Below are 26,162 nucleotides of genomic sequence, written 5' to 3'. Positions count from 1 at the left end.
TCTGTCTCTGCGGGTCCTCACCAAGCCCGCGGAGGGTGCCTCAGCGCCCCTTCGGCTCGCGGGCATCTGCATACTCAATTTCTTTACGACTGGCTGAATTGCCCTCTCTTTTGATTATGCACAGAGTTGATTATGCACAGAGACAAAGTGCTCTGGCACTTCCACCTGTGGGGGTTTCAGGTCAACCGAGAAAAGAGCAAACTCGCCCCCGTGCAGAGGATCTCTTCTCTCGGGCTGGAGCTGGACTCGGTCACCATGGCAGCGCGCCTCTCCGGAGAGCGCGCTCAGCTGATGCTGTACTGTCTGAGAGAGCTCGACAGTAAAATAGTGGTCCCACTGAAACAATTTCAGAGGCTCCTGGGGCATATGGCATCCGCAGCCGCTTCATGCCGCTCGGATTATTCTATATGAGACCACTTCAGCACTGGCTTCACGATCGAGTCCCCAGACGCGCATGGCACGCGCGCGCACACCGAGTCTCTGTTACTGCGCTGTGTCGCCGCGCCCTCAGCCCTTGGAGCGACCCCTCGTTCCTACAGGCCTGGGTGTCTCTAGAACAGGCGTCCAGTCTTGTTGTCGTTTCAGCAGACGCTTCCAACACGGGCTGGGGGGCTGTGCGTTGCGGGCATGCGGCTGCGGACCTGTGGAAAGGTACCCAGTTGCATTGGCATATCGCCTGGAGCTGTTGGCAGTGTTCCCCGCTCTCCACCGTTTTTTTCCCGGTGTTGGAGCGGCAACACGTGCTGGTCAGGACGGACAGTACGGCGGCGGTGGCGTATATCAGCCGTATAGGGGGTATGCGCTCTCGCCGCATGTCTCAGCTCGCCCGCCGTCTGCTCCTCTGGAGTCATCCGCGGCTGAAATCGCTGCACGCCATTCATATTCAGGCAAGCTCAACCGTGCAGCCGATGCGCTCTCACGGCAGCCTTGCGTCCTGGAGAATGGAGACTCCACCCCGAGTCTGTTCAGCTGATATGGGCGCGATTCGGGGAAGCCCAGATCGATCTGTTGCTTCCCCCGAGATCGCTCATTGCCAGTTGTTCTTTCCCTGACCGAGTGCTCTCGGCACGGATGCACTGGCTTACAGCTGGCCTCGGGGCACGCGCAATACGCGTTTCCCCCAGTGAGCCTGCTCGCGCAGTTACTGTGCATGGTCAGGGAGGACGAGGAACAGGTTGCTGGTTGCGCCCCTCTGGCTCAACCGGACCTGGATGTCAGAGCTCTCCCTCGCGATAGCCCTCCCCTGGCAGTCCCTTCGAGAGAGCACCTACTCTCTCAGGGACAGGGCACCACCTGGCACCCTCGCCGATCTTTGAAGAGATTTTTAGACGCGAGGAAGACTTAGGTAACCTCCGATTGCGGTGGCTAATACCGTCACTCGGGCTAGAGCCCCCTCCCCGAGCGCGCCTATGCCCTGACGTGAAGTCTATTCACTGAATGGTGTGTCTCTCGCTGAGAAGACCCCCGTAATTTGCCAGATCAGCGTTGTGCTTTCTTTACGCCGAGAGAAGTTGGAGAGCAGGCTGTCGCCCTCCACACTCAAGGTTATGTGGCTGCCATCTCCGCTCTCATAACGCGGTGGCTGGCAGCACCGTGGGAACGCATAACCTCATCATCCGGTTCCTCAGGGGCGTTAAGCGAATTAATCCACCCCGCCCCCTCTCATGCCCTCTTAGGATCTCGCCCTCGCTACACAAGCCGCGTCAGATCCCTTCGATCCTCGACTCAGTATTTTCTGTCCCTGAAGACAGCTCTGCTGGTCGCGTTGATATCGATTAGAGGGTCGGGGACCCGGAGGCATTTTTCGGTCAGTGACTCGTGCCTGTAATTGGGCTGGCTTCTCTCACGTATGAGACCCCGCCCGCGATATGTGCCCAAGGTTCCTACCACTCCGTTTTAATACGAGGTAGTGAGCCTGCAAGCGCTGCCCTCGGAGGAGGCAGACCCAGCCCTTATTTATTGTCCAGTTCGCGTTTTGCGTATTATCCGGACCGCACTCAGAGTTTAGATCATCTGAGCAGCTCTTCGTCTGTTATAGCGGTCGGCAGCAGGGAAGTGCCGTACCGAAATAAGTTCCCACTAGATTGTGGATGCCTTTCTTTCACTATCAGAGCCGAGATGAGCCGCGTCCCCCGAGAGCGCGTGCGCACTCCACTCGGAGCTTCGCATCCTCTCGAGCGCGCGCACGCGGCGCCCCTCTAACAGACATCTGTAGAGCTGCGGGCTGGGTGACACCCAACACATTGCAAGGTTTTACAATCTGCGAGTGGAGCCGGTTTCCTCAAGGGTATTAGGTAACCCTTGGTGATTGAGGAAACAATTCGGTAGGGTGTTGAAACACGCTTGCTGCGCCATTTTCCCTAACACGGAGATACGTGCGCCTTTTTATCTGTCAGTAAAGTTCCCCGTCAGGTGAGCCCTGCAGATTCCTCCGTGGCCCCCAGCACTGACTCAGCGGAGGAGTCACTTGCTGGCCCACTACGTTGTAGGTCTGCCCGCTGGTCAGCCCGCGTTTTGGGTAAAGGTGCCTGCTATGCAAGGTCCCCACTAGGCGATCCCATATGCTTATTCAGCCACGGTTAAGTCCCCCCCCCCTGGGCGGACCCGTGTCTTCCCTCCCCGCTAACCACTCTTTTGCTATGCGTACTCCCCCTTTTTAGGGCTAGTCCATATGTAAATTCTGCCATCTATCCCCCCTTGGGTAACGGATGGCCTCCGCAGCGTCCTCCCTATCGGGATTGCACGCTTCCCAACGTACTGTCGTATTTTCCTAGAATTATCTAGATGCTCACGACTTCCCAAAAAATATATATAAATCCGTAAAACTTCTGTTGAAGTAGGATAAATTAGGGCCAGGGACACGTTGGAGGACCGCGCCCCCCATGATGTGGGTGCGTCACGCTTGCTTGACTATCTCCTCATCGGGGGTGTTGGTAAGGTGCAGTCATGATGGCGCTTTCAATGGGCTCCCAATGCGTGGATTTTACAATCAAATCCACTTATAGTGCTGAAGTTCCCCCCGAAGGGGAACGTTCGAGGTTACTAAAGTAACCCTTCGTTCCCCGAGGAGGGGAACGGAAGCACTATACTCCGTCGCCATAATGACTGTCCCTTAGCTGTTGAAAGTCTCTTCAGCTTAAAAAGGATAGCGTCTGCTGCGCCAGGTGAGCTTATATACTCAGTTGATTGCTTATGCCGCTCACCTGCGCAGGCTTGCGCTGCCAATTCATTCTTAATTGGCCCGTTCAATACTCTTTCAGACGAGTAGCTTCTGAACCGAACCTCCCAATGCGTGGATTTTACAATCAAATCCACTTATAGTGCTTCCGTTCCCCTCCTCGGGGAACGAAGGGTTACTTTAGTAACCTCGAACGTTTATTGGGGTTTTATGGATTGTGATTGCTAAAATAATAATAGTAATAATAAAAAAAATAATAATCATCATCATAATAATGGGAATTATGCACTGTAAAAAACTGCTGTGAAACTTGCGGAATTACTGGCAACCAAAATTAATAGTAAATTTTACAGCAATTTTGCATTACAAAGTGTTCATTGTAATTTGCAAGAGCACTGTAAATTAGCCAAAAAAATAAAAAATAAAAAAAAAATAAAAAAAAAAGCCTGTAATACCATAAATATTTAAGTGCAAAAATAATACTTAGGACAATTATCATTTAAAGCTACAGCACGATTGTATTTGTTAATTTTCAGTGCGCTTGTAATTTTACAGTATTACCAGTAACCACAGCTGTCAGTAATACTTTAAATTTTAAGAATTATATTTACAGATTTACATATATTTTCTTGTTCATGAAATATTAAGTTTATTGGGGTTTTATGGATTGTGAGAGATGTAATAATAATAATAATAATAATAATAGTAATAGTAATTATGGGAATTATGCACTGTAAAATATTGCTGTGAAATTTACAGTAATTTTTCACAGCAATTTTTTTATTGCAATTTACAAGCGCACTTTAAATTACAAAAAAAGAGAGAAAATAATGTTGTAAAATTACAAGCACCCTAATTGATAATTAGGCTAATTATTACTTAAAACTACAGCACGATTGTAATTGTTAATTTGCAATGCACTTTTTTACAGTATTACCGGTAACCAAAATTGTCAGTAAAACTTAAAATTTTAAGATTTATTATTATCAATTATGTATATATTTGCTTGTATATGAAATATTACATTTATTGGGGTTTAATGGATTTTAAGTTATATAATAATAATAATAATAATAATAATAATAATAATAATAATAATAATAATAATAATGGGAATTATGCACTGTAAAAAATTGCTGAGAAATTTACGGAATTACTGGCACTAGGAGTTGCAAGTTATACTGCCAATTTTACAGCAATTTTCCATTACAAATTGTTCATTGCAATTTGCAAGCAAACTGTAAATTAGCAAAAATAATACTGTAAAAGTCCAAGTGTACAATTAATATTTATGCTAATTATCCTTTAAAACAACAACACAATTCTACAAAAGTCTACAGTGCGCTTGTAATTTTACAGTATTACCGGTAACCGAAATTGTCAGTAAAACTTAAAATTTTAAGATTTATTATTATCAATTATGTATATATTTGCTTGTATATGAAATATTACATTTATTGGGGTTTAATGGATTTTAAGTAATATAATAATAATAATAATAATAATAATAATAATAATAATAATAATAATAATAATAATGGGAATTATGCACTGTAAAAAATTGCTGAGAAATTTACGGAATTACTGGCACTAGGAGTTGCAAGTTATACTGCCAATTTTACAGCAATTTTTCATTACAAATTGTTCATTGCAATTTGCAAGCAAACTGTAAATTAGCAAAAATAATACTGTAAAAGTCCAAGTGTACAATTAATATTTATGCTAATTATCCTTTAAAACAACAACACAATTGTAATTGTTAGTTTACAGTGCGCTTGTAATTTTACAGTATTACCGGTAACCAAAATTGCCGGTAAAACTTTACATTTTAAGATTTATACAGATTTAAGATATATTTTCTTGTACATGAAATATTAAGTTTATTGGGGTTTTATGGATTGTGAATAATGTAATAATAATAATAATAATAATAATAATAATAATAATAATATTACTAATAATAATAGTAGAAGTAACTATGGCCATTATGCACTATAAAATAGTGCTCTGAAATTTACAGTAATTTTTGATAGCAAATTTTTTGTTACAATTTACAAGTGCAGTGTAAATGAACAAAAATGCCAATAATGCTTTAAAATTACAAGCGCAGTAAATTAAAAATTACGCTAATTATTACTTAAAACTACAGCGCGATTGTAACTGTTAATTTACAGTGCACTTGTAATTTTACAGTATTACCGGTAAACAAAATTGCCAATAAAACTTTTAAGATTTATATTTATAAATTTAAGATATATTTTCTTGTACATGAAATATTAAATTTATTGGGGTTTTATGGGTAGTGAGGGATTTAATAATAATAATAAGAATAATAGTAGTTATAAGAAAATTTACAGTAATTTTTCATTGCAATTTACAAGCGCACTGTAAATTAATAAAACACTGCCAGTAATACTGAACAATTTACAAGCGCACTGTAAATTAGCAAAAAAGAAATGCCAGTAATTCTGTAAAATTACAATTGCAGTAAATTATTAATCAAGCTAATTATTACTTAAAACTACAGCACGATTGTAATGTGTAATTTTACAGTATCACTCTAAACTTTACAGCAATATTTTACGGTGTTCCAAATTCATCAAGATGTCCTCGCTGCAGGCTGTAACCACGATGACGTACTGGACCAGGTCCACTACGTAGTAGACATTGTACCACCCACTAAGATAAAGCCCATGCTACAGTGACGATTGGGTGTAGGATAGGGGAAGTGTACGCGATCATCCATTACGTAGCTGCAGCGAGGACTGTCTCGAATCCATTACAAAGCCGAAATGTTTCTGCTAACACATGTAAGGCTGGTACTGTTTTATCTTTGGTCTCAAGAATCAGAACACATTTACAGCTGCTGATGTCACAGTAAAATAACATGTTGTTTATCTTTTTCTAGTGTCAAAGCTCATTACACCCGGTATGTTGTTTCCAAGAAGGAAATGTAATTGTTGATGTAAATGCTACTGTGGATGATGAATTTTTTTAAAGGAAAAAAAGGATGGCAAAATGCATGCGCACTTTTGTGTTTCATCAGAAACCCATCAACCATCATGTATTCATCATCATCATCATCATCGATCATTGCTCTTTCATTACTATCATTTTGTCATCATCTGTCATAAACGCGCATGCACAACTTGCCCGACTGTATTGTTTTTGTTGCAAACCATTTCATCTTCACAAACACCCATGTGCCTCCTCCATCCGTCTTTCAGGATTTACCCATGACGCTCATGTATTCATCATCATTATTAGGGTTGGGAATCAATAACTGCTTCAGTCCAATTTAATTCACAAATACTTTTCATTGCTGAATCAACTGATTCTTTTAACGAATAATGCAAAATGACTCACAAATCAAGCATTTAATAATTCACTATATTTATTAATTCATTAATTAATCTGTAGGCATCAACACAACTAATGTAATAGCATACACAACTAAAACAGTTTGTTTTTTAGTTCATATTTCATAAGCTGCTTCTTTAACCCTCTGGGGATCCTTATTTGTGAATCCCACTTGTGGTCTTAATGGTCAAAAAGGGATTAATGCATGTATATTACTCTCAGATTCTTTTCAGTAAAGTCAATCAAATTTACTTTTGTTTAATAATATTTTTTATATTTATTTTTTTAATTTCAAGAAGGTTTTGTTGTAATCATTTATATTTATACAGTATTTAACATCCATTTTTTCCCTATTGAAAACAATTGATTTTTTTTTTTAAATGGTTATTTTTTATTATTTCTTAATTTCCACATAAGATAGACACTCTGAATCATCATCATGGTGGATTTGTAGTTTTGCAAACAAAATATTTTCTTAATGCTCATATTTTTGTCGTATTTCCCATTAATTTCCTATGGCGGACATGTTTGACTGTGAAGACCACAAGTGTGATAAGCATGCTTTAATCATGACTTCAATTTCTATATGTGTTAACATACCAAATTATAACAAAGTCAAGGCGCTCTATTTTGACGATCTATGCGCAAAGTGCAAAGCGCAGGGCGCAAATGCTTTCAGGGCGTGTCAGAATCCACTTTTGCAAATATAAGGATGGAAAAATCCGCTTTGCGCCGTGGCGCATGGTATAAATTCTTGTTCATGTAAAGCACTTTGAAATGCCACTGTGTATAAAATGTAGTATATAAATAAACTTGCCTTGCCTAAAAGCGTTAAACTTATTTTCTGAATGAGTTATGTGTGTTTTGAGAATAAACCAATCAGAGTCTCATCTCCTATTCCCTTTAAGAGTCAGTTGCGTCGCGCCATAGAGCATTTGCTATTTACATGACGACTTTGTAAGTGGAAAAACTGAGCGTTTCACTAGCAAGAAAACAGTTAAACCGAGCCTCTGCAGCGCGAGAATGAGAGATGAGCCTCCTCATTATATACTTTCACTTTTGCTCTCGTGCATAGGGAAACTTGTATGCACAGACATTAATTAGCCTATGAATAATTAATTTAGTTTGTTAAGTGCAAGGATTTGTTTCAAAACTATTTCTAAATTCAGTTCTAATTTCCAGCATCAAATAAATAAACAATAATAACGAAGAGTGGTCAAAAAAACTGAGTTATATCCAAATACACATGCTGTGCCCCATATGGTCTAAAACCTGACAGGTGGACAAATCTAAACTTGTTTTTAATAAAACACATATAAATATGGATATATTAAATAATACTGCTAATAATAATAACATTACACAAAAGCAAATTGTCACGAATAAACTGAAAAAGTCCCCCGAGATGAAGAAGGCATAAAGGCAGTGGTTTTTATATTTATGTAGGCTAGAAAATAATATGTTTTGTAATATTTTAATCCTTTATATTTATATCATATATTTATATCATATATATATGTATATATATATATATATATATATATATATATATATATATATATATATATATATATATATATATATATATATATATATATATATATATATATCCTAAATATATTAATTATTTTTCATAAGTAAAGAAATTTGCGTATTGCTCTACATCTTGTGTGTATTAAGCAGTGTGTAAGCGAGGCGCACAACTAACGCGCTCTGCGCTGACTGTAGACCCGCTTTGTTCTGCTCTATTGAAAAATCTATTATAGTTTCTCAAAATAGCAACACGCCAGCAATGCGCCTCAACACGGCTTCCTTTTAGAGCAGAACGTCTATGGGCGCACATATGAGCGCAAATACATTTGCTATTTAAACAGCGTGGTGCAACACCTCAAATCGACTCTTGCGCCAAGCTGAAACTAGCAATAGAAACTATTGCGCCGGGTGTATGATAGGGTCCAAGGAGTTTAGACCGTTCTGATGATTCTGTAATTTTTTAAAATTCAATAACCAAAATTATTTGGTCTAAAATGATCGAAGACTTCCAGAGGGTTAAAGCGATAGTTCACTAAAATAAATTAAAAATGACCTCTCTCTCAGCTCAGATCAGGTTTTAAACCTCTATGATTTTCTTTCGGCTGTTGAACCTAAAAGAAGATATTTTGAACAATGCTTGTTACTAACACCAATTGATTTCCATAGTGGATAAAAACACTGAGCCAATAGGGCTACCAGCATTCTTCAGTATATCTTCTTGTGTGTTCAACAGAAGAAACTCAAATGGAGGGTAAGTAAATGATGCAGAATTACATTTTTGGGTGAACTATCCCTTTAGAACAGGGGTGTCAAACTCAATTCCTGGAGGGCCGAAGCCCTGCACAGTTTAGTTCCAACCCTGCTCCAACACACTTACCTGTAGGTTTCAAACAAGCCTGAAGGACTCAATTAGTTTGATCAGGTGTGTTTAATTAGGGTTGGAACTAAACTGTGCAGAGCTGCGGCCCTTTTGGAACTGAGTTTGACACCTGTGCTTTAGAAGGACAGAAATGATTATTAACCATATTCATAATATGAAATCAGATCCTGAATCAATAACATTCCTCATGATTCCCAACCCTAATACTCTAAAAGTATGATTTTTTTCATTTTTATTTCATTTGGCTAATTGAGTTTCTGTCTGCTCCCAGTGCCCACTGGACCCCCACAAAACCTCCAGGTCTTCAACGCCACCACAACAACCCTAACTGTGAAATGGGACCACGCACCAGGCCCTGTCCAGAGCTACAAAGTCACCCACCAGCCCGTCGCTGGAGGAAAACCATTATCTGTAAGTTCAGCTGCCCCCAAATCTCCCTCCAGTGAGATCTTTTGAAGCCAGGCACGGTTAATCTTTCACTTATGATGACCATGATGAGTCGCAGGATCCGTTTTTTGAAGATTGAGGACCTTGTGTTAGTCATTATAGCGAGCTTGCCGCTGTAAGCGAGATGAAAACATCTTGACAGGAAGTCATTACAAACAGACTCATCTCATGCAAACCATATCAACATGTCTGCCATGTAGCCCTCGCTATCAATCAACATACAAAACCGTCATTGTTATATATTTAATGCGAAGTGCGCCCGAGGTGAACATCCTAGCAAACTGTTGTTGTTCGTTTAGGGATTGTTTGGCTAACAATATTCAAGTTGAACAATGGGGCTGTCAGTAGTTTGTTTATTAATTGAAGATCAACTGCTGCAAAACTATCGGATTTTGTCATATTTACTAAGTAATACAAAGTTCAAATATGGAAATCTGATATATGGCAGTATATAAACGCACGCAAGTCGCACACCGGCCACTTTATTAGGTACACCTTACTAAAATCGGTTTGCACCCTCTTTTGCCTTCAGAACTGCTTTAATGCTTCGTGACATAGATTCAACAAGGTACTGGAAATATTCCTCGGAGATTTTTCTCCATATTGACAAGATAGCATCACGCAGTTGCTGCAGATTGTCGGCTGCACATCAGTGATCTGAATCTTCCGTTCCACCACATGTCATGGTCAGCAACAATACCTAAATGGCTGTGGCGTTGACACGATGCTCAATTGGTACTAATGGGCCCAAAGTGTGCCAAGAAAATATCCCCCACACCATAACACCACCACCACCAGCCTGAACTGTTGACACAAGGCAGGATGGATCCATGCTTTCATGTTGTTGATGCCAGATTCTGACCCGACCATACAAATGTTGCAGCAGAAATGGAGACTCAACAGACCAGGCAACGTTTCTCCAATCTCTTATTGTCCAGTTTTGGTGAGCCTGTGTGAATTGTAGTCTCAGTTTCCTGTTCTTAGCTGACAGGAGCGGCACCCGCTGTGGTCTTCTGCTGCTGTAGCCCATCTGCCTCAAGGTTGGACGTGTTGTGTGTTCAGACATGCTCTTCTGCAGACCTCGGTTTTAATGAGTGCTTATTTGAGTTACTGTTGCCGTTCTATCAGCTGGAACCAGTCCATTCTCCTCTGACCTCTGGCATCATGAACTGCCGCTCACTGGATATTTTCTCTTTTTCAGACCATTCTCTGTAAACTCTAGAGATAGTTGTGCGTGAAAATCCCAGTAGATCAGCAGTTTCAGAAATATTCATACAAGCCCGTCTGGCACCAACAACCATGCCACATTTAAAGTCACTTAAATCCCCTTTCTTCCCCATTCTGATGCTCGGTTTGAATCGCAGCAGATCTACAAGCCTAAATGCTTTGAGTTGCTGCCATGTGATTGGCCGGTTAGAAATTTGCAATAACAATCAGTTGGACAGGTGTACCTATTAAAGTGGCCGGTACGTGTATAAATTGCATTTAAGGTATATACTTTATACATGTGAGGCCCAAGCATGGTCTTGTGTAATGTAAAATATGCTATTATGTTATACCTTGCCATATTTTCGATTTCTATATGAGTTACTTTCACTTTCCTGGATTCATTGCACAGGATTCCCTGTATTTTATCTTTCACAGACATAATAATGTGTTGGTCTTCAATTATTTAGTGGATGCCTTTATCCAAAGCAAATAACAAAGGAGGTAGAAAAGCACTTTGTCAAAGCACAACGATATTTGTAATATACATTGACAGATATATTGGAAAAGAAAGCAAGCATGAGAAAAGTTACTAGTTACTAAGGCTCTCTGTTGGAGTATTTTGTTTGGGATTGTTTACTCCATAATTGTAATATTTACTAGGAAATGCCATGATTTTGACATTTAAGGGAAAGTTCACCCAGAATATGTAAGTATTTTCATTATTACCGTCATCATTTACTCACCCTTTACTTGAACAAAACCCATCTGAGTTTCTTCTGTTGAACACAAAAGATATTTTGAAGAATGCTCACTTCCATAGTAATATTTTCTTTTTCCTGCTATGGAAGTTTATGGGTTCCAGCAACCAGCATTCTTCAAAATATCTTCTTTTGTGTGCACCAGAAGAAAGAAACTCTTAAAGACCACAAAAACTACATGAGGGAGAATAAATGGCGTGGTAATTTACACTTTTGGCTAAACTATCCCTTTAATCCTGCGACAATTTGTATTTTCATTTTCAATTGTTTTATCATATTCAGCATGCTGCTTTTTAAAGAAGAATCCCTCCTCACCTGACACCACACACACACACACACACACAAAAACAAATCTGCCATTTTTTCGGATTAGGTTCAGGTTGGCGGAAAAAAGAACAGTGTCATTCTCCAGAAGCTGACCCCTAACACCCCATACACCATCACCGTGGCTGCCGTCTATCGCACTGGAGAAAGCAAAGACATTTCTGGCCAAGGAAGAACAAGTACGCTCACACACACACACACACACACACACACACACACACACACACACACACACACACATGCTCTGAGAGAATCCCTTCGACCACCTGAAGTATTTTATAGCTCCATTTGGGAAGCAATAACAATGATAAACACGAGAAGGGAGGATGCATTTCATAAAACATCTTGGTTTTCCATCACATCTGGAGTTTTGTCAGATTCTTTGAGTTGTTATGCAATCAAAATGAGACCTTATGTAACGCTCAATGTGCTGCGCAAGGTTATTATGGGTCTTTATTTCTATACTATTTTTGAATTTGCCGTACGTTTCAGTTTAGTTTTTGTTTGCTTCATTAATGGTTTATTTTGGTTTTTATTTTGTGATTTTGTTTAGTTTTAATATATTTAATTTGAGCAATTCTAGAGCAAAGTTTAGTGTTTACACAGCTTACCTTACCTCTTGTGTGGATCGTTTAGCAATACAAAACAATATTAATAATTGTTTAAGCAAACGCTCAATCTGAAAGCATCTGAAGGCAATGATTAAAAGTCAAAATGATTAAGAATTTAATCAATCTTCCTCATATTAACATTTATACTGTACTATATATGCTTTTAAACATGTCTAGTTTACATCTTTTGGCAAATAAAGAAAAGTTAAAACACTCTTAATATAAAAGATGTGTTTGTATACATGATCATGCACGTAAATGATGTGTTTGTTTGTAAAAGCGCATCTGCTTTTATTTCTCTAAGCATCCACAGGTCAGATTTTCCACCACACAATGAATAAATTCTGAAAACTGTTATTTATTTTAAAATTTGCTTTAGGTCTCAGTTCAGTTTCAGTTTGCTTCATTAATGGTTTATTCTAGTTTTTATTTTGTGATTTTGTTTAGTTTTAATATATTTAAGTTGAGCAATTCTAGTGATTTTAGAGCTTAGTTTAGCGTTTGCATAGCTTAAATTTCCTCTTGTGCAAATCTCTTATTGATACAAAATAATATTTATAATTGTTTAAGCAAACACTCAATCCGAAAGCATACAAATGCAATAAATAAAGTGTAATTTTTTGTGCAAATTGAGAAAAGTTAAAACACTTAATATAAAAGACGTGTTTGTAGCATCCACAGGTCAGATTTTCCACCACAAAATAAATCAATTCTGGAAACTGTTATTTATTTTAAAATTTGCTGTACAGCTTAGTTTAGCGTTTGCACAGCTTAAATTTCCTCTTGTGCAAATTCTCTTATTGATACAAAATATTATTAATAATTGTTTAAGCAAACACTCAATCTAAAAGCATACAAATGCTATGAATAAAGGATTATTTTTTTGTGCAAATCGAGAAAAGTTAAAACACATTTAATATACTGTAAAATATGTGTTTGAATACATAATCATGCACATAAATGACGTGTTTGTCTGTAAAAGTGCATCTGCTTTTATATCTCGAAACATCCAAAGGTAAAATTTTCGTTTTGCTAATTATTATTTTAATTTGATTATTTATTTTAGTGGCTGTTGTTAGTTTCCTTTAGCTTTATGTTTACTGTGAATTTCTAAGATTTTATTTTAGTTAACTAAATTGTTTTTGACCAATAATTTTAGTCTTGGTTCGGGAGTTAGGGTTGTGTTGTTATTAAAATAACCTTGGTGGTGTGTTCCTGTAGAACCCTTAGGGGGAGTGAGAAACCTGCAGGTTTTGAACCCCACCATGACCACGCTGAATGTGCGCTGGGAGCCGGCAGAAGGAAAAGTCAAGGAGTATAAGGTGGTCTACGTGCCCGCTGCTGGTGGTGCCGAAAGCATGGTAGGACTGGTAGGACTTCTAGAATCAACTAAAGAGTAAACTGTCAATCTGATGTTTAGATTAAGATTGAATAAGAGTCAGCAGATTTCAAAAGTGCGTGATTTCCAATAGGAATGCACAATATTGTGACGTTGTTTTTTTTTTCTGCGAAACGCTCAAAAAATGATGTTGGCTCTTTGTTTAAGCTACTGATTAAAAATGAGCTACACAATTCTGAAGTTTTCTTTTCGGACAACTTAATTGTTTTATGTTCAATCCACCTAAATGTGTAAAAACTAGTAAGTTAACTAAATTCCTTCGTGTTGCCCAACACAAATTGATTTTGTGGAACCCAGCATTTTTTTACACTTTTACAATTAATTGTAAAACATGTTACATTAATTGTTTTTACAAATGCAAAATTATATGTTTTTTGAGTGCATATATTGCGATATGAATATACTTTCAAAAGATGAATCCATTTGGGAAAAAAAACATAATTCTGTTTATTTATTTATTTATTTATTTATTTATTTATTTATTATTTTTATTATTATTATTATTTTTATTTATTTATCTATATTATTTTTTATTTATTTATTTATTTATTTATTTATTTATTTATTTTTAATTTATCTATTTATTTATTTATTTATTTTATCTATTTATTCATTTATTTCATTAAGATTTTTTTAGATGCATCTGCATGAAATGCACAAAATTATATAACAAAAATTAAGTATTCAAAATTAAATAGACCACAGATAAAAACAATAGAAATTTAAATAAACGTTGCTTCATGATGAGTCTTGAGCTTCACCAAAACAGTATTAAGATACAGAAATTCGATAACCAAGTGTTAAATAATACTGTTTAGTCATCATTGTATAAATAATTAAACACAATTAATCGTTGCTAAAGTGGCAAACTGAATAAGTTCTTAAGTTAAAATGGGTTAAATTCACTTGAAATCATCCTGTGATGTGACTATTGCATATTCGCGCATTGTGATATTGATGTTAAAATAATATATTGTGCAGCCCTAATTTGTAATTTTTTCATTAATTTAAAGAAACTTTATACTTTATATATTATTTGCCCTCCTAAAGAATTATACTTCTATTTTTTAAAGATATTAGCATTCATCTTAAAATGCATTTTTCAGGCTTAACTGGGTAATTTAGGCAAGTTAGGGTAATTAGGCAAGTCATTGCATAATGATGGTTTGTTCTGTAGACTAGATTATTGATTTTAGAAGGAATCTTACAGCAGCTCAGGTGACTAATGTCAGGGGTTAAAAAGTAGATTGTGTGGAGAACTACAAATATTTGGCTACCATTATTGACCGATCTTTAAACTTTGAGGCAAACTGTGATGCTGTGTGCAAGAAGGGGGGTCAGCGCTTATATTGTCTCAGGAAACTATGACGTTTTCACATTGGCCATCATCTATTGTCGCTCTGAATAAATTGTAATCTTTTATAAGGTACTGTGTATATGTGGGCATGTATATGTGTGATTTAATTGTTTGTATCAAATGCCAAACTTTGCTGCAAAAAGAATCTACCTACCGGTACTAATAAAACTCAGACTATCGGAAAAAAAATTGCTTAAGGGGGCTAATAATATTGACCTTAAAATGGTTTTATAAAATGTAAAACTGCTTTTATTCTAGACAAAATACAACAAATAAGACTTTCTCCAGAAGAAAAAATATTATTGGAAATACTGTAAAAATTTCCTGAATCTGTTAAACATTTTGGAAATATTGGAAAAAAGAAAAGAAATTCACAGGTGGGCGAATAATTTTGATTTCAACTGTATATATGTGCTTTCATGAAAATAGGAGCAGGTATCAGGAGCAACAACCAACACCGTCCTGAGAGGCCTTCAGTCTGACACACTTTACACTGTGACCTTAATTCCTGTTTATGCTGAAGGAGAAGGCCAGCGAATGTCTGAGAATGGAAAAACAAGTGAGTTTATCTCTGAAACGTTGGTATCTCACATGCGATATCCTGAAAAATAAACTAAACGACTCCCTTTTGGGGTTTCTGTCTGTATCTCGTACTTGTAGAGAGTGTTATGAGCCATTAAAAAAATTGAGCCAGTGGTTTTAATTTGTGTGAGAATGTTAGAGAATCTTTGATCTGAAAGCGGTGTCTGGATAATGCTTCATATGCTTGATGCCAAAACAGTAAAATTAAAATCTTCTTTACAGGGGCTCTGGGTGGTGTGAAGAACCTCAGGGTTACCGATCCAACCATGACCTCTCTGAATGTCAAATGGGACCCGGCGGATGGAGCCGTGCGCCAGTATAAGATCTTTTTCGTCCCTGCAGCTGGAGGAACCGAAGCCATGGTGAGGCTCACATAATATTAGATTACATTACACTTAAAAAACAAAATACATATTTGTCATATCAGTCCCTCCAGGTCAGAATTTAGCATTTTTGTGGTGAGTTTTAATTTAATTTAATTTAATTTAATTTAATTTAATTTAATTTAATTTTATTTTATTTTATTTTATTTTATTTTATTTTATTTTATTTTATTTTATTTTATTTTATTTTATTTTATTTTATTTTATTTCATTTTATTTTATTTTATTTTAATTTAATCATTTTCTTTTTGGCTTAGTCCCTTTTTAAAGCAGAGGTTGCAACTTATCCAGCACATATTTTACACAGCGGATGACCTTCCAGCTGCAACCCATTACTGGGAAACATCCATATACACTCATTCACAATGAACAATTTAGCTTATACAATTCAACTATAGCGCATGTGTTTGGACTGTGGGGGAACCCGGAGCACCCGGAGGAAACCCACGCCAACATTGGGAGAACATGCAAACTCCACACAGAAACACCAACTGACTCAACCGAGGCTCAAATCAGCGACTTTTTTTGCTTTGAGGCAGACCACTGCATTACCATTTTAATTTAATTTAATTTAATTTAATTTAATTTAATTTAATTTAATTTAATTTAATTTAATTTAATTTAATTTAATTTAATTTAATTTAATTTAATTTAATTTAATTTAATTTAAATTTTATTTTATTTTATTTTATTTTTTATTTCATTTTTTTATTTATTTATTTTTTATTTTTATTTTATTCATTTTTATTTTATTGTTTTGCTGTGAAAATATATACGAAATTACACATCTTAAATCATTATACATTTTTTGCCATCGAAAACCATTGATCTCTATCAAATATTGCTTGATTTTGCATTTGATTCAACGATCGCTGAATTGTGAAATCCTAAAGGGTGTGTATATATATATATATATATATATATATATATATATATATATATATATATATATATATATATATATATATATATATTAACTCAGCATGAATCTCCTATTATTATAACACAAAACTAATTGTTGTGAAATATAGTTCTTTTTGTGTTGTAATAAGTGACCATGAACCACAAAACCAGTCATAACTATACATTTGTTGGAAATCGAGATGCATGCGTTATTTAAATATTGTTTTTATTTATTGTATTTATAAATTATATTTGAATAAATAAGCTTTCCTGTGATGTACAGTTAAAGTCAGAAGTTTTAGCCCCCCTGTTTTTTTCTCTCAATTTCTGTTTAACAGAGAGAATATTTTTTCAACATTTCTAACCATAATAGTTTTAATAACTCATTTCTAATCACTGATTTATTTTGATGACAGTAAATAATATATTATTAGACATTTTTAAAGACACTTCTATACAGCTTAAAGTGATATTTAAAGGCTTAACTAGGTTAATTAGGCAGGTTAGGGCAATTAGGCAAGTTATTGTATAACAATGGTTTGTTCTGTAGACTATCGAAAAAATATATACCTCAAAGGGGCTAATAATTTTGACCTTGAAAATGTTTTTTAGAATATTAAAAACTGCTTTCCCTCTAGCTGAAATAAAACAATTAAGACTTTCTCCGGAAGAAAAAAAACATTATTAGACATACTGTGAAAATTTCCTTGCTCTGTTTTAATAATTTGGGAAATATGAAAAAAAATAATAAAAATCAAAGGGGGGCTAATAATTCTGACTTCAACTGTAGCTTTCCAGTGATGTATACTTTATCAGGATTAAAAAATAAAACTATTTGAATATTTGGAGTCAGAAAAGTAAATACTGAGAAAAACATGCAAAGTTGTCAAAATTAAGTTCTTAAATGCATGTTACTAGTTTTTATATATTAACAATTGGAGATTGACTAAATATGTACATAATATTTACTTAATATTCTAATGATTTTTGACACAAAAGAAAACTTTTGTTTTTTTTTTTACCCATATAATGTATTTTTGACAATAAGACATGGTTTTGTGGTGCAGGGTCACATATATCATATTCAGTTGAAGTCAGAATTATTAGCCCCCTTCGGGTTTTTTTCTTGCCTTTTTTAAAAAAAATATTTTTCAAATGATGTTTAACAGAGCAAGGAAATTTTCACAGTATTTCTGATAATATTTTTTCTTCTGGAGAAAGTCTTATTTGTTTTATTTCGGCTAGAATAAAAGCAGTTTTAATTTTTTTTAAAACCATTTTAGGGACAAAATTATTAGCCCCTTTAAGCTATATTTTTTTCTCAATAATCTACAGAACAAACCATCGTTATACAATAAGTAGCCTAATTCCCCTAACCTGCCTAGTTAACTTAATTAACCTAGTTAAGCCTTTAAATGTCACTTTAAGCTGTATAGAAGTGTCTTGAAAAATATATAGTAAAATATTATTTACAGTCATCATGGCAAAGATTAAATAAATCAGTTATTAGAAATGAGTTATTAAAACTATTATGTTTAGAAATGTGCTGAAAAAATCTTCTCTCCATTAAACAGAAATTAGGGAAAAAATAAACAAACGGTCTAATAATTTAGGGGGCTAATAATTCTGACTTCAGCTGTAGATTCACTCATATTTTAAAATTATTGTAAGGATTTTGATTGTAGTCCACTAAGTTACCAATACACTAAGGAGCCCAAAATACCATAATTCTATGTGTACTATAATTCTACGCATGTACATTTTGCATATTACACACACAGGGATGCGCAGCAGCACAAATACATCTTTACATTCAAAACATAAAAGAATTCAAATGTAAATGTTGAATATTAGCCCCTTTCACACATACAGACCTTTCCGGAAAATTGCCGGCAATTTTCCGGGAAAGGTTGTATGTGTGAACAGGTCCTTTTTGAAAATACCGGTAAATTCGTTCTGGCTATTTTCCGGAAAGAGAAGTTGTAACATTACCCGCAATTTGCCGGAATGCTGCGCTGTGTGAATGCAGATGGAAGATTGCCGTAATAAGCGCGTGCACGTCTAGAACGAAATTCTGACGTGAGACGTCTGCTTTAGCCAATCACAACAGTCAGACGCATTTACGTCCGCGCGGTTTGTAAGAATAAAAGCCTTTGAATATTTTTCCAGACACATTTAGCTGCTAGAAGTTAGTCAGATCACGTTTATATGTTCTTCTTTATGCCAACTGTGTAAATAATCATCGATGAGATGCTTATGATAAGCCGTTGTTTGTTTACCTTCAAGCTTTGCATGTGCCTGTGAAACAGCCTGTGAGCGCCTGCACACGCACATATTATGAACATCTCGACATGCGAAAGTGATCCTGCGAAAGTTGTTCGCAATATTGATCATCCACAGAGTTTGTAATTTAGTCAAATGTTTACAAATACAAGCGCAGCCGTTTAAAGCTCATTTGTGGTGAATGATGTCAGAATTTATCGGTATTTTGGAATGGATGTGTGAATGCTCTTTTCCGGAAAATTTCCGTAACGTCCTCACCTGTGTGAACAGTGCTTTTTTAAATATACCGGTAAAGTCGTTCCGGAAATTTTCTGGATATTTACCGGTATCACTGTGTGAAAGGGGCTATTGTCTACATGAGTATAAAAACCGTTACTTCCTTCCATGCCTCCTTCACCTCAGTGGGCTTTGGTGAATGTGTATTGTTCTGTAGATGTTGGACTTAACCTCACACACAAGCTGATCTGTTTCTAAAATACAATGACGATTTTCTCTTTTTGTAAATAGGAAACAGTACCTGGACCCCAGAATACCATAGTTCTACGTAACCTGCAGCCTGATACTGTATACACTGTGTCTGTGGTTCCAGTCTATCCCGCCACAGAGGGCAGACGCCAGTCCGAGAACGGAAAGACATGTGTGTGTCAATAGATTAGCTGTTTGATTAATATATCAATGCACAAATAAAATACCTCTAATTCAAAACTTTCATCAATCTCATTCTAGTGCCTCTTGGGGGTGTTCGGAACCTCCGTCTCATTGATCCCACATTCACAACCCTCACTGCCACATGGGAAGCCGCTGATGGGAATGTGCAGGGTTACAAAGTCATATATGTGCCCACCGGTGGAGGAACTGAGCTCATGGTAGGAATATCTTAATATTTCAAAGTTACTTTCTATAGTGTTCATATCTTTTTAATCTACAGTGAATAGACCATGGTATAGACCAACAAAAAGCTGGGGTCCGTTCTTCGTACGTGGATTAGTCTGTTAGCTGGATTTGGATATTGACGATTTGACATGATCCAGGATAGTTTCGTTCTTCAAAGCTGATCCGAGAGTTGTTGTCATAGCAACAGTTCTGCTAGGTCAAACCTGATCGGGAGCAGGTTCAATTCATATAAACAGGATTAGATCGACTCAGTTCAAGCAAAGATAATACAGAAAGTATGAACCAAATTCTGATGTTTTCTTACAGTAGTAGTTATATACACTTGGGAAAATGGTAAATATTTTTTAACTATATATAAAGTTATAGTTATTAATAAAATAAATACATTTATACATATTAATAAAACTTATGCAATCTACACCCTCGAAATGAAAGTACAAAGACTGCCACCTGGTGGTGCAAAGAGAAAATGTATTGATATGAACTTTTTAGATCGCTTTAGTACAAATTGTGTATAATAGAAATAAACAATATGTGACTTTTTTTAAAGCAATAATACATTTATGCAGTCATAAACATGTTTTGAAAGTTAATATGCCAGTGATTTGATGCTTCACAAAAGTTGCAGACGCCTTTACCAATATGAAAACGCTTTTGTAAACAACCAGTTATTCTTTACACCGATTAAAAAACAGCTACTATAATAAAGAAAATATTTTAAATACATGATGAATACTCTTGACACATGAAAGTGGAAAGCCTGCAGCTCACAACAAATGTGGAAGGTTATTGCGTATCATATTTAACAAGCCGATTACTGCTAATTTGATGTAATTTTGCTCACATGGATAATTGAATATTAATTAGATGATGTCGTTACGCTGCTGTGCCGTCAGCCAATCATGGCATTGCTGATCATGATTTCGAGGATCAATAGATCCGTCCTTCACAACACATGCAGCGATCTCAGATCAGTTTATCCAGACATTCTAATCTGATTCGCGAACTTGTTTGAAGAACCAAATTAGCGAGAGATCAGTTATCAAGATTAAAAGATCGAGGATCTGCCAAATCATCTTAGATCATTTAAGCGAGGTACGAAGAACGGACCCCAGGTCTAAATTCAGTTGTTGTTGTTATTTAAACAGCGCATGTTGCTTATTACATGCACAGGGATGTGCAGCAGTACACAAACATTTTTTTTCATCAAAAAAAATAAAGGATTAAAATGTAAAAGATTATTATTGCCTACATAAATATACAAACTGCTACCTCCTCCCGTGCCTTCTTCACCTGAGTGGGCTTAGGTGAATGTGGTTTGTTCTGTAGATGGAATATCTTGATATCTCAAAGTTACTTTCTGCAGTGGAAAACTCTCTAGAATGGAATGACGTGGCTCGCAGACAGACGTATATAGACACAGCCTTCCCTTGAGGACTGCTGATGAGAGAGCGGTGCAGTGAAGCTCCTAATTGAATTCCTATTATTTGCAAAAACCTGCTAGGAAAGTTTACAAATGGGAGCAACGGTGTTTAGATGGAGCCTAAGTAAACTGTGAAAGGGATTTGCTTGACAAGCTGCAAAGACAGAGTTTTTAGTTTGGATGGGTAGGCTTTGTGCAACTCAATTGTTTAAAACAAACTAAGGCTCCTTTGCTGATCTACAGTGTCTATATTCACTCAGGAACAAGTTTCCGAGAGCACCACGACATTAGTGTTGCAGAAGCTCATGCCGGACACAATGTACACAGTGACCGTTTTGCCAGTGTACGCTGAAGGAGATGGACCTCGACTTTCTGAGAAGGGAAAGACTAGTGAGTGACTACCAAACAGCATTTTCTCACACTCAAGGATCATATATAAATAAATGAAGAATGTCTGGACGCATTGCAAAAAGACGATGTTGATTTAACTATTGTTGTCTTCTTAGAACCTTTGGGTAGCGTGAGGAACCTGCAGGTAACAGATCCTACTATCAGCACCTTGAATGTACGCTGGGAGCCAGCAGAAGGCAATGTGCGCGAATACATAGTCATTTACGTTCCTGCTGGTAGTCAAGATCAAGAAGTGGTAAGAACGATTTACGTTTTTGAGGAATTTCGAGGGGATCACATGCTTATGATTGCTTGCAGCTTCCCCTGCATTATCCAATTGATTATTCACCAACCACACAATTCCTAGGCCACTATAAGAGCCCTAGGTTTCATACTACAAACATCTTCGTTTTGAAGAATCCCCCTTCCACCCCTACTCCTCCTCCTCTTTCTAGATGGGTGGCATGGTGGCCCAGTGGTTAGCACTGTTGCCTTACAGCAAGAACATCGTTGGTTCTGGTCATCATCAAAACCAGCAGACGTTTCTTGCACGTTCTACCCATGCTCGCTTGGGTTTTCCCCAGGTCCCCTGGTTTCCTCCCACCGTCCAAAAACATGCAACTTAATTTAATTGACTAAACCAAATCAGCACCATAGACAAGCACTTAGCAAGTAGTTATCTCTATATGTTTATTAGCTTCTACAGCAGGGGAGTTCTCGAGTTCTACCTGAGCTCAAACTCCCCTATCGCTTTGCAATGGGAGGGAGCCCCAGGCTTGAGGATCTATTGAGCTCAGGGCTCTCTCCAGGGACAACATGCCACACAAGCTTTATAATCAATCATCTGCTAAGTGTGAACTCTTGAAATTCCATTTGTTAAACACTAAGCTAATTTGCAGGACCTACCATATCATGTATTTGTTTATTAAAACTTGAATTGCACTAAATGATGTCATGCTTGTGTATTTTTGTTTAGCTAAAATACTGCTCTTTTAGAACATGTTTTATTTACCGTTCATTGTGTCTGAGTAGGATCAAGTCCCTGGAACCACCACCTCCACTGTTCTGAAGAATTTGGAGCCCGACACAACCTATACTGTTACTTTGGTGCCGGTGTATCACGAAATGGAGGGAAAATCTCTTTCAGAAAATGGAAAAACAAGTGAGTTCATAGTTAATTTTTTTTTTTCAATTCAATTCAGCTTTATTTGTATGGCGCTTTTACAATGTAGATTGTGTCAAAGCAGCTTCACATAAATGGTCATAGTAACTGGATCAGGGTAGTTCAGTTTTTAGTGTTTAAGCTCAGTTCAGTTTAGCTCAGTTCAGTGTGGTTTGAAGTCATTACTGAGAGTCCAAACACTGAAGAGCAAATTCATTGATGGGTAGCTTTACAGATCCTGAATCATGCAAGCCAGTGGCGACAGCGGAGAGGGAAAAAAAAAACTTCACCAATGTTGTAGTGTCCAATATTGATAGTGTCCTCATTCTTTTAAAAATGTTATGGGTGTGTTTTGGACATAACGTGGATTAAACCAGTCAAATTTAATGCAATCTCATTTCCTAAAGGAGCGAGTTGTGCTCCTTGCCACAGTGTAATACATTTTCAGATAAACATAACTACTGGCAATTACTTCTTTAACAGTGACTGAGTATCTTTGTTTTTAGAACCACTGGGTGGAGTTCGCAACCTTCAGGTTACCGATCCCACCAGCAGCACCCTAAATGTGCGATGGGAGCATGCCGACGGAAACCCACGCAATTACAAAGTGTTCTACGTCCCGCAACCAGGAGATGCTGAGATGATGGTAGGATCTGAAGAACTAACTTCTAATGGCTTATATTAAGGTCCTTCCACATTATGTGAGCCTCTTTTCTGATTTGCTGTGAACAGGAACTAGTGTCCGGTGGCACGACAAGTACCGTCCTACGTAATCTCAACGCGAACACCATGTACAAGGTCACATTGTTGCCCATGTATGAAAATGATGTGGAAGGAAAACGTCAGTCAGAGAATGGAAAGACAAGTGAGTGCAGTCCTTTGCAACTTCTACATTTTAGATGGAGAACTGATCTACTGTACTTCTGAGGGATCACAGACTACATTTATGCACAGGTTATGTGTGTTCAGGTATGTTTTTTATATTGACGCAGAACCTTTGGGAAGTGTGAAGAACCTTCAGGTGACTGACCCGACTGTCAACTCTTTGAGAGTGAGATGGGATGCTGCAGATGGGGATGTTCGCCAATACAATGTCATTTATGTTCCTGTTGCCGGAGGTGCTGCAGGCCAGGTAATGAGCTAAATCTTAATCATCTCAAATTGTCATTTTAATGAGTTAGTTGCTAAGTAATATGTGCTCACACTGATGTACTCTACAGACCCAAGTGTCTGGAATGTCCACCAATACTATTCTGAGAAACCTGCAACCAAATACGGAGTACAAGGTCACTGTAGTACCTGTATATGCAGATGCTGAAGGAAAGAAACAGTCAGCGAATGGAAAAACAAGTGTGTACCTCTAGTCAACACTTTGAATGTAATTCGTTAGCATGCAAGATACTTCATTTCAGTTTTACCAATTTTCAGAGCCTCTGGGTGGAGTGAAGAACTTGCAGGTCACCGATCCCACAACCAGCTCACTGAAGGTGCGCTGGGAGCCTGCGGAGGGAAACGTCCGACAGTACAGAATCTTCTACGTTCCAGCATCTGGTGGTGCAGAGGACATGGTAGGAGACGCTCAACAGAAGAAGCTCTACTGTAATTCTTGACAACCTATGATCTTCTATAACCATTTCAACTTCACACATCAACAGGAGCAAGTTTCTGGAGGCACCACTAACACCATATTGAGGAACCTTCTGTCAGACACAGTCTACACAGTGACGGTGGTTCCTGTTTACCCGGAGGGGGAGGGTCTCCGTCAGTCTGAAAAGGGAAAGACTCGTAAGTTGTGCTTGGAAATTATATGCATGCTTGAATGAATGCGGAATATAAGCTCAGAATTAGCATGCAACAATAGCGATGCTTTCATCCACCTATTGCATGTGCATTTTGGAATATTGCATACGCTATGACAACATCTTGTCACGGTTTCAGGAAGGGAATGAGAGCGAGGACTCAAGTGCAGTAAATAATATGGGATTTTATACTAAAAATAAAAGGTAACAAAACATTAACAAACAAACAAACTTGACTGCGCAGGCTGGCAGGGATCAGGGCTGGACAGAACAGCACAAGACACAACTGGATAACGAGTAGACAAGAGGCGACTATAAAGAGAAAGAATTAACAAACAAACAGGTGAACTGTGTAAACTTATAATGGGTAAGCAAGGAGGGCGGGACTAGATTAGGCATGTCCAAACTCAGTCTGGAGTGCTGGTGTGTCCTGCAAAGATTAGTTCCAACCCCAATCAGACACACCTGGGCTAGCTAATCAAGCTCTTACTAGGCTTTCTAGAAACATCCTTGCAGGTGTGTTGAGTTAAGTTGGAGCTAAAATCTTGCGGACACCTACAGTGCACATCCTGATCATGCCCAAACACGCATAGTCCAAGTGCCGCCGTGACTGCACTCATACAAAGACAAATACAATGACAGAAAATGAGTGCTCGACCTGAGAATACTCAAGCTAATCACTACATACGAGACAAGACAGGACTTGTGTCTGGACATACCTTGCCAGGGCTTGAAATTGCGACCAATGTGGTCGCATATGCACCCGAAATTTTATCTATGCGATCTCAAAATATATTTGGGAGCATTTGTGTGAGTGCATAAAATTGTTGTGTGCGACCAGTTTTCACTGCAAAATGTTCATCACATGCACGGATTCAGGAGACATTAAAGCAGAATGCATCTTTGCACTTGAAACACGAAACGCAGTGCCCAGGAATGGTTTTTAAACAGTTGTCATGTCAACTTGCTGCAGTAAACAAAGCCAAGTTCGTAACACCCCATTCACATGGGGCGTCAGCGTCAATGCTTCCCATTCACTTTGAATGGGTTACGTCAGGCGTTGCCGTACAGCATTGTGGATCCATCAGCACCGCTTCATTCGTTGCTCGCTGCAGAAGTTGGGACTAGCTCAACTTTTCAAGCGCTGACGGAAGCGTCTGCCAATCAGATCGCAGTATGCAAATACACCAGCTAGACAGTGGCCTATTGCTGACTGAATTTCATTGGCTGATGCTGCTATGACGATCGATTCAGACACGCCTTCAGTCAAGCGTTAACGCTGAAGCC

The 26,162-nt window shown here is 37.6% G+C and overlaps 1 protein-coding gene across 14 annotated transcripts in view; it reads left to right on the top strand.

The window, feature by feature from the left end:
* Positions 1-26,162, top strand: part of col12a1b (collagen, type XII, alpha 1b) — a 243,441-nt gene that overhangs the window by 107,290 nt on the left and 109,989 nt on the right. For 4 of the 14 annotated variants that reach the window (XM_087298609.1, XM_087298612.1, XM_087298601.1 and 1 more), the window contains 17 exons: positions 6,087-6,107; positions 9,223-9,362; positions 11,739-11,868; positions 13,522-13,661; positions 15,486-15,615; positions 15,861-16,000; positions 19,715-19,844; positions 19,934-20,073; positions 21,785-21,914; positions 22,031-22,170; positions 22,947-23,076; positions 23,583-23,722; positions 23,809-23,941; positions 24,069-24,208; positions 24,297-24,426; positions 24,505-24,644; positions 24,732-24,861. In XM_087298609.1, the coding sequence (XP_087154735.1) occupies positions 6,087-6,107; positions 9,223-9,362; positions 11,739-11,868; positions 13,522-13,661; positions 15,486-15,615; positions 15,861-16,000; positions 19,715-19,844; positions 19,934-20,073; positions 21,785-21,914; positions 22,031-22,170; positions 22,947-23,076; positions 23,583-23,722; positions 23,809-23,941; positions 24,069-24,208; positions 24,297-24,426; positions 24,505-24,644; positions 24,732-24,861 (2,184 nt within the window). Of the gene's footprint in view, positions 1-6,086; positions 6,108-9,222; positions 9,363-11,738; positions 11,869-13,521; positions 13,671-15,485; positions 15,616-15,860; positions 16,001-19,714; positions 19,845-19,933; positions 20,074-21,784; positions 21,915-22,030; positions 22,171-22,946; positions 23,077-23,582; positions 23,723-23,808; positions 23,942-24,068; positions 24,209-24,296; positions 24,427-24,504; positions 24,645-24,731; positions 24,862-26,162 lie in introns of all 14 variants that reach the window. The other 10 variants (XM_087298608.1, XM_087298611.1, XM_087298600.1 and 7 more) reach the window with 3 other exon arrangements.

Source organism: Danio rerio, chromosome 20, assembly GCF_052040795.2.
Source record: "Danio rerio strain M-AB ecotype USA chromosome 20, GRCz13ab, whole genome shotgun sequence".
In the NCBI taxonomy this organism is placed as follows: Eukaryota; Metazoa; Chordata; class Actinopteri; order Cypriniformes; family Danionidae; genus Danio; species Danio rerio.
The sequence above is the reverse complement of the archived record's forward strand: the minus strand, read 5'-3'. Positions and strand labels throughout refer to the sequence as shown.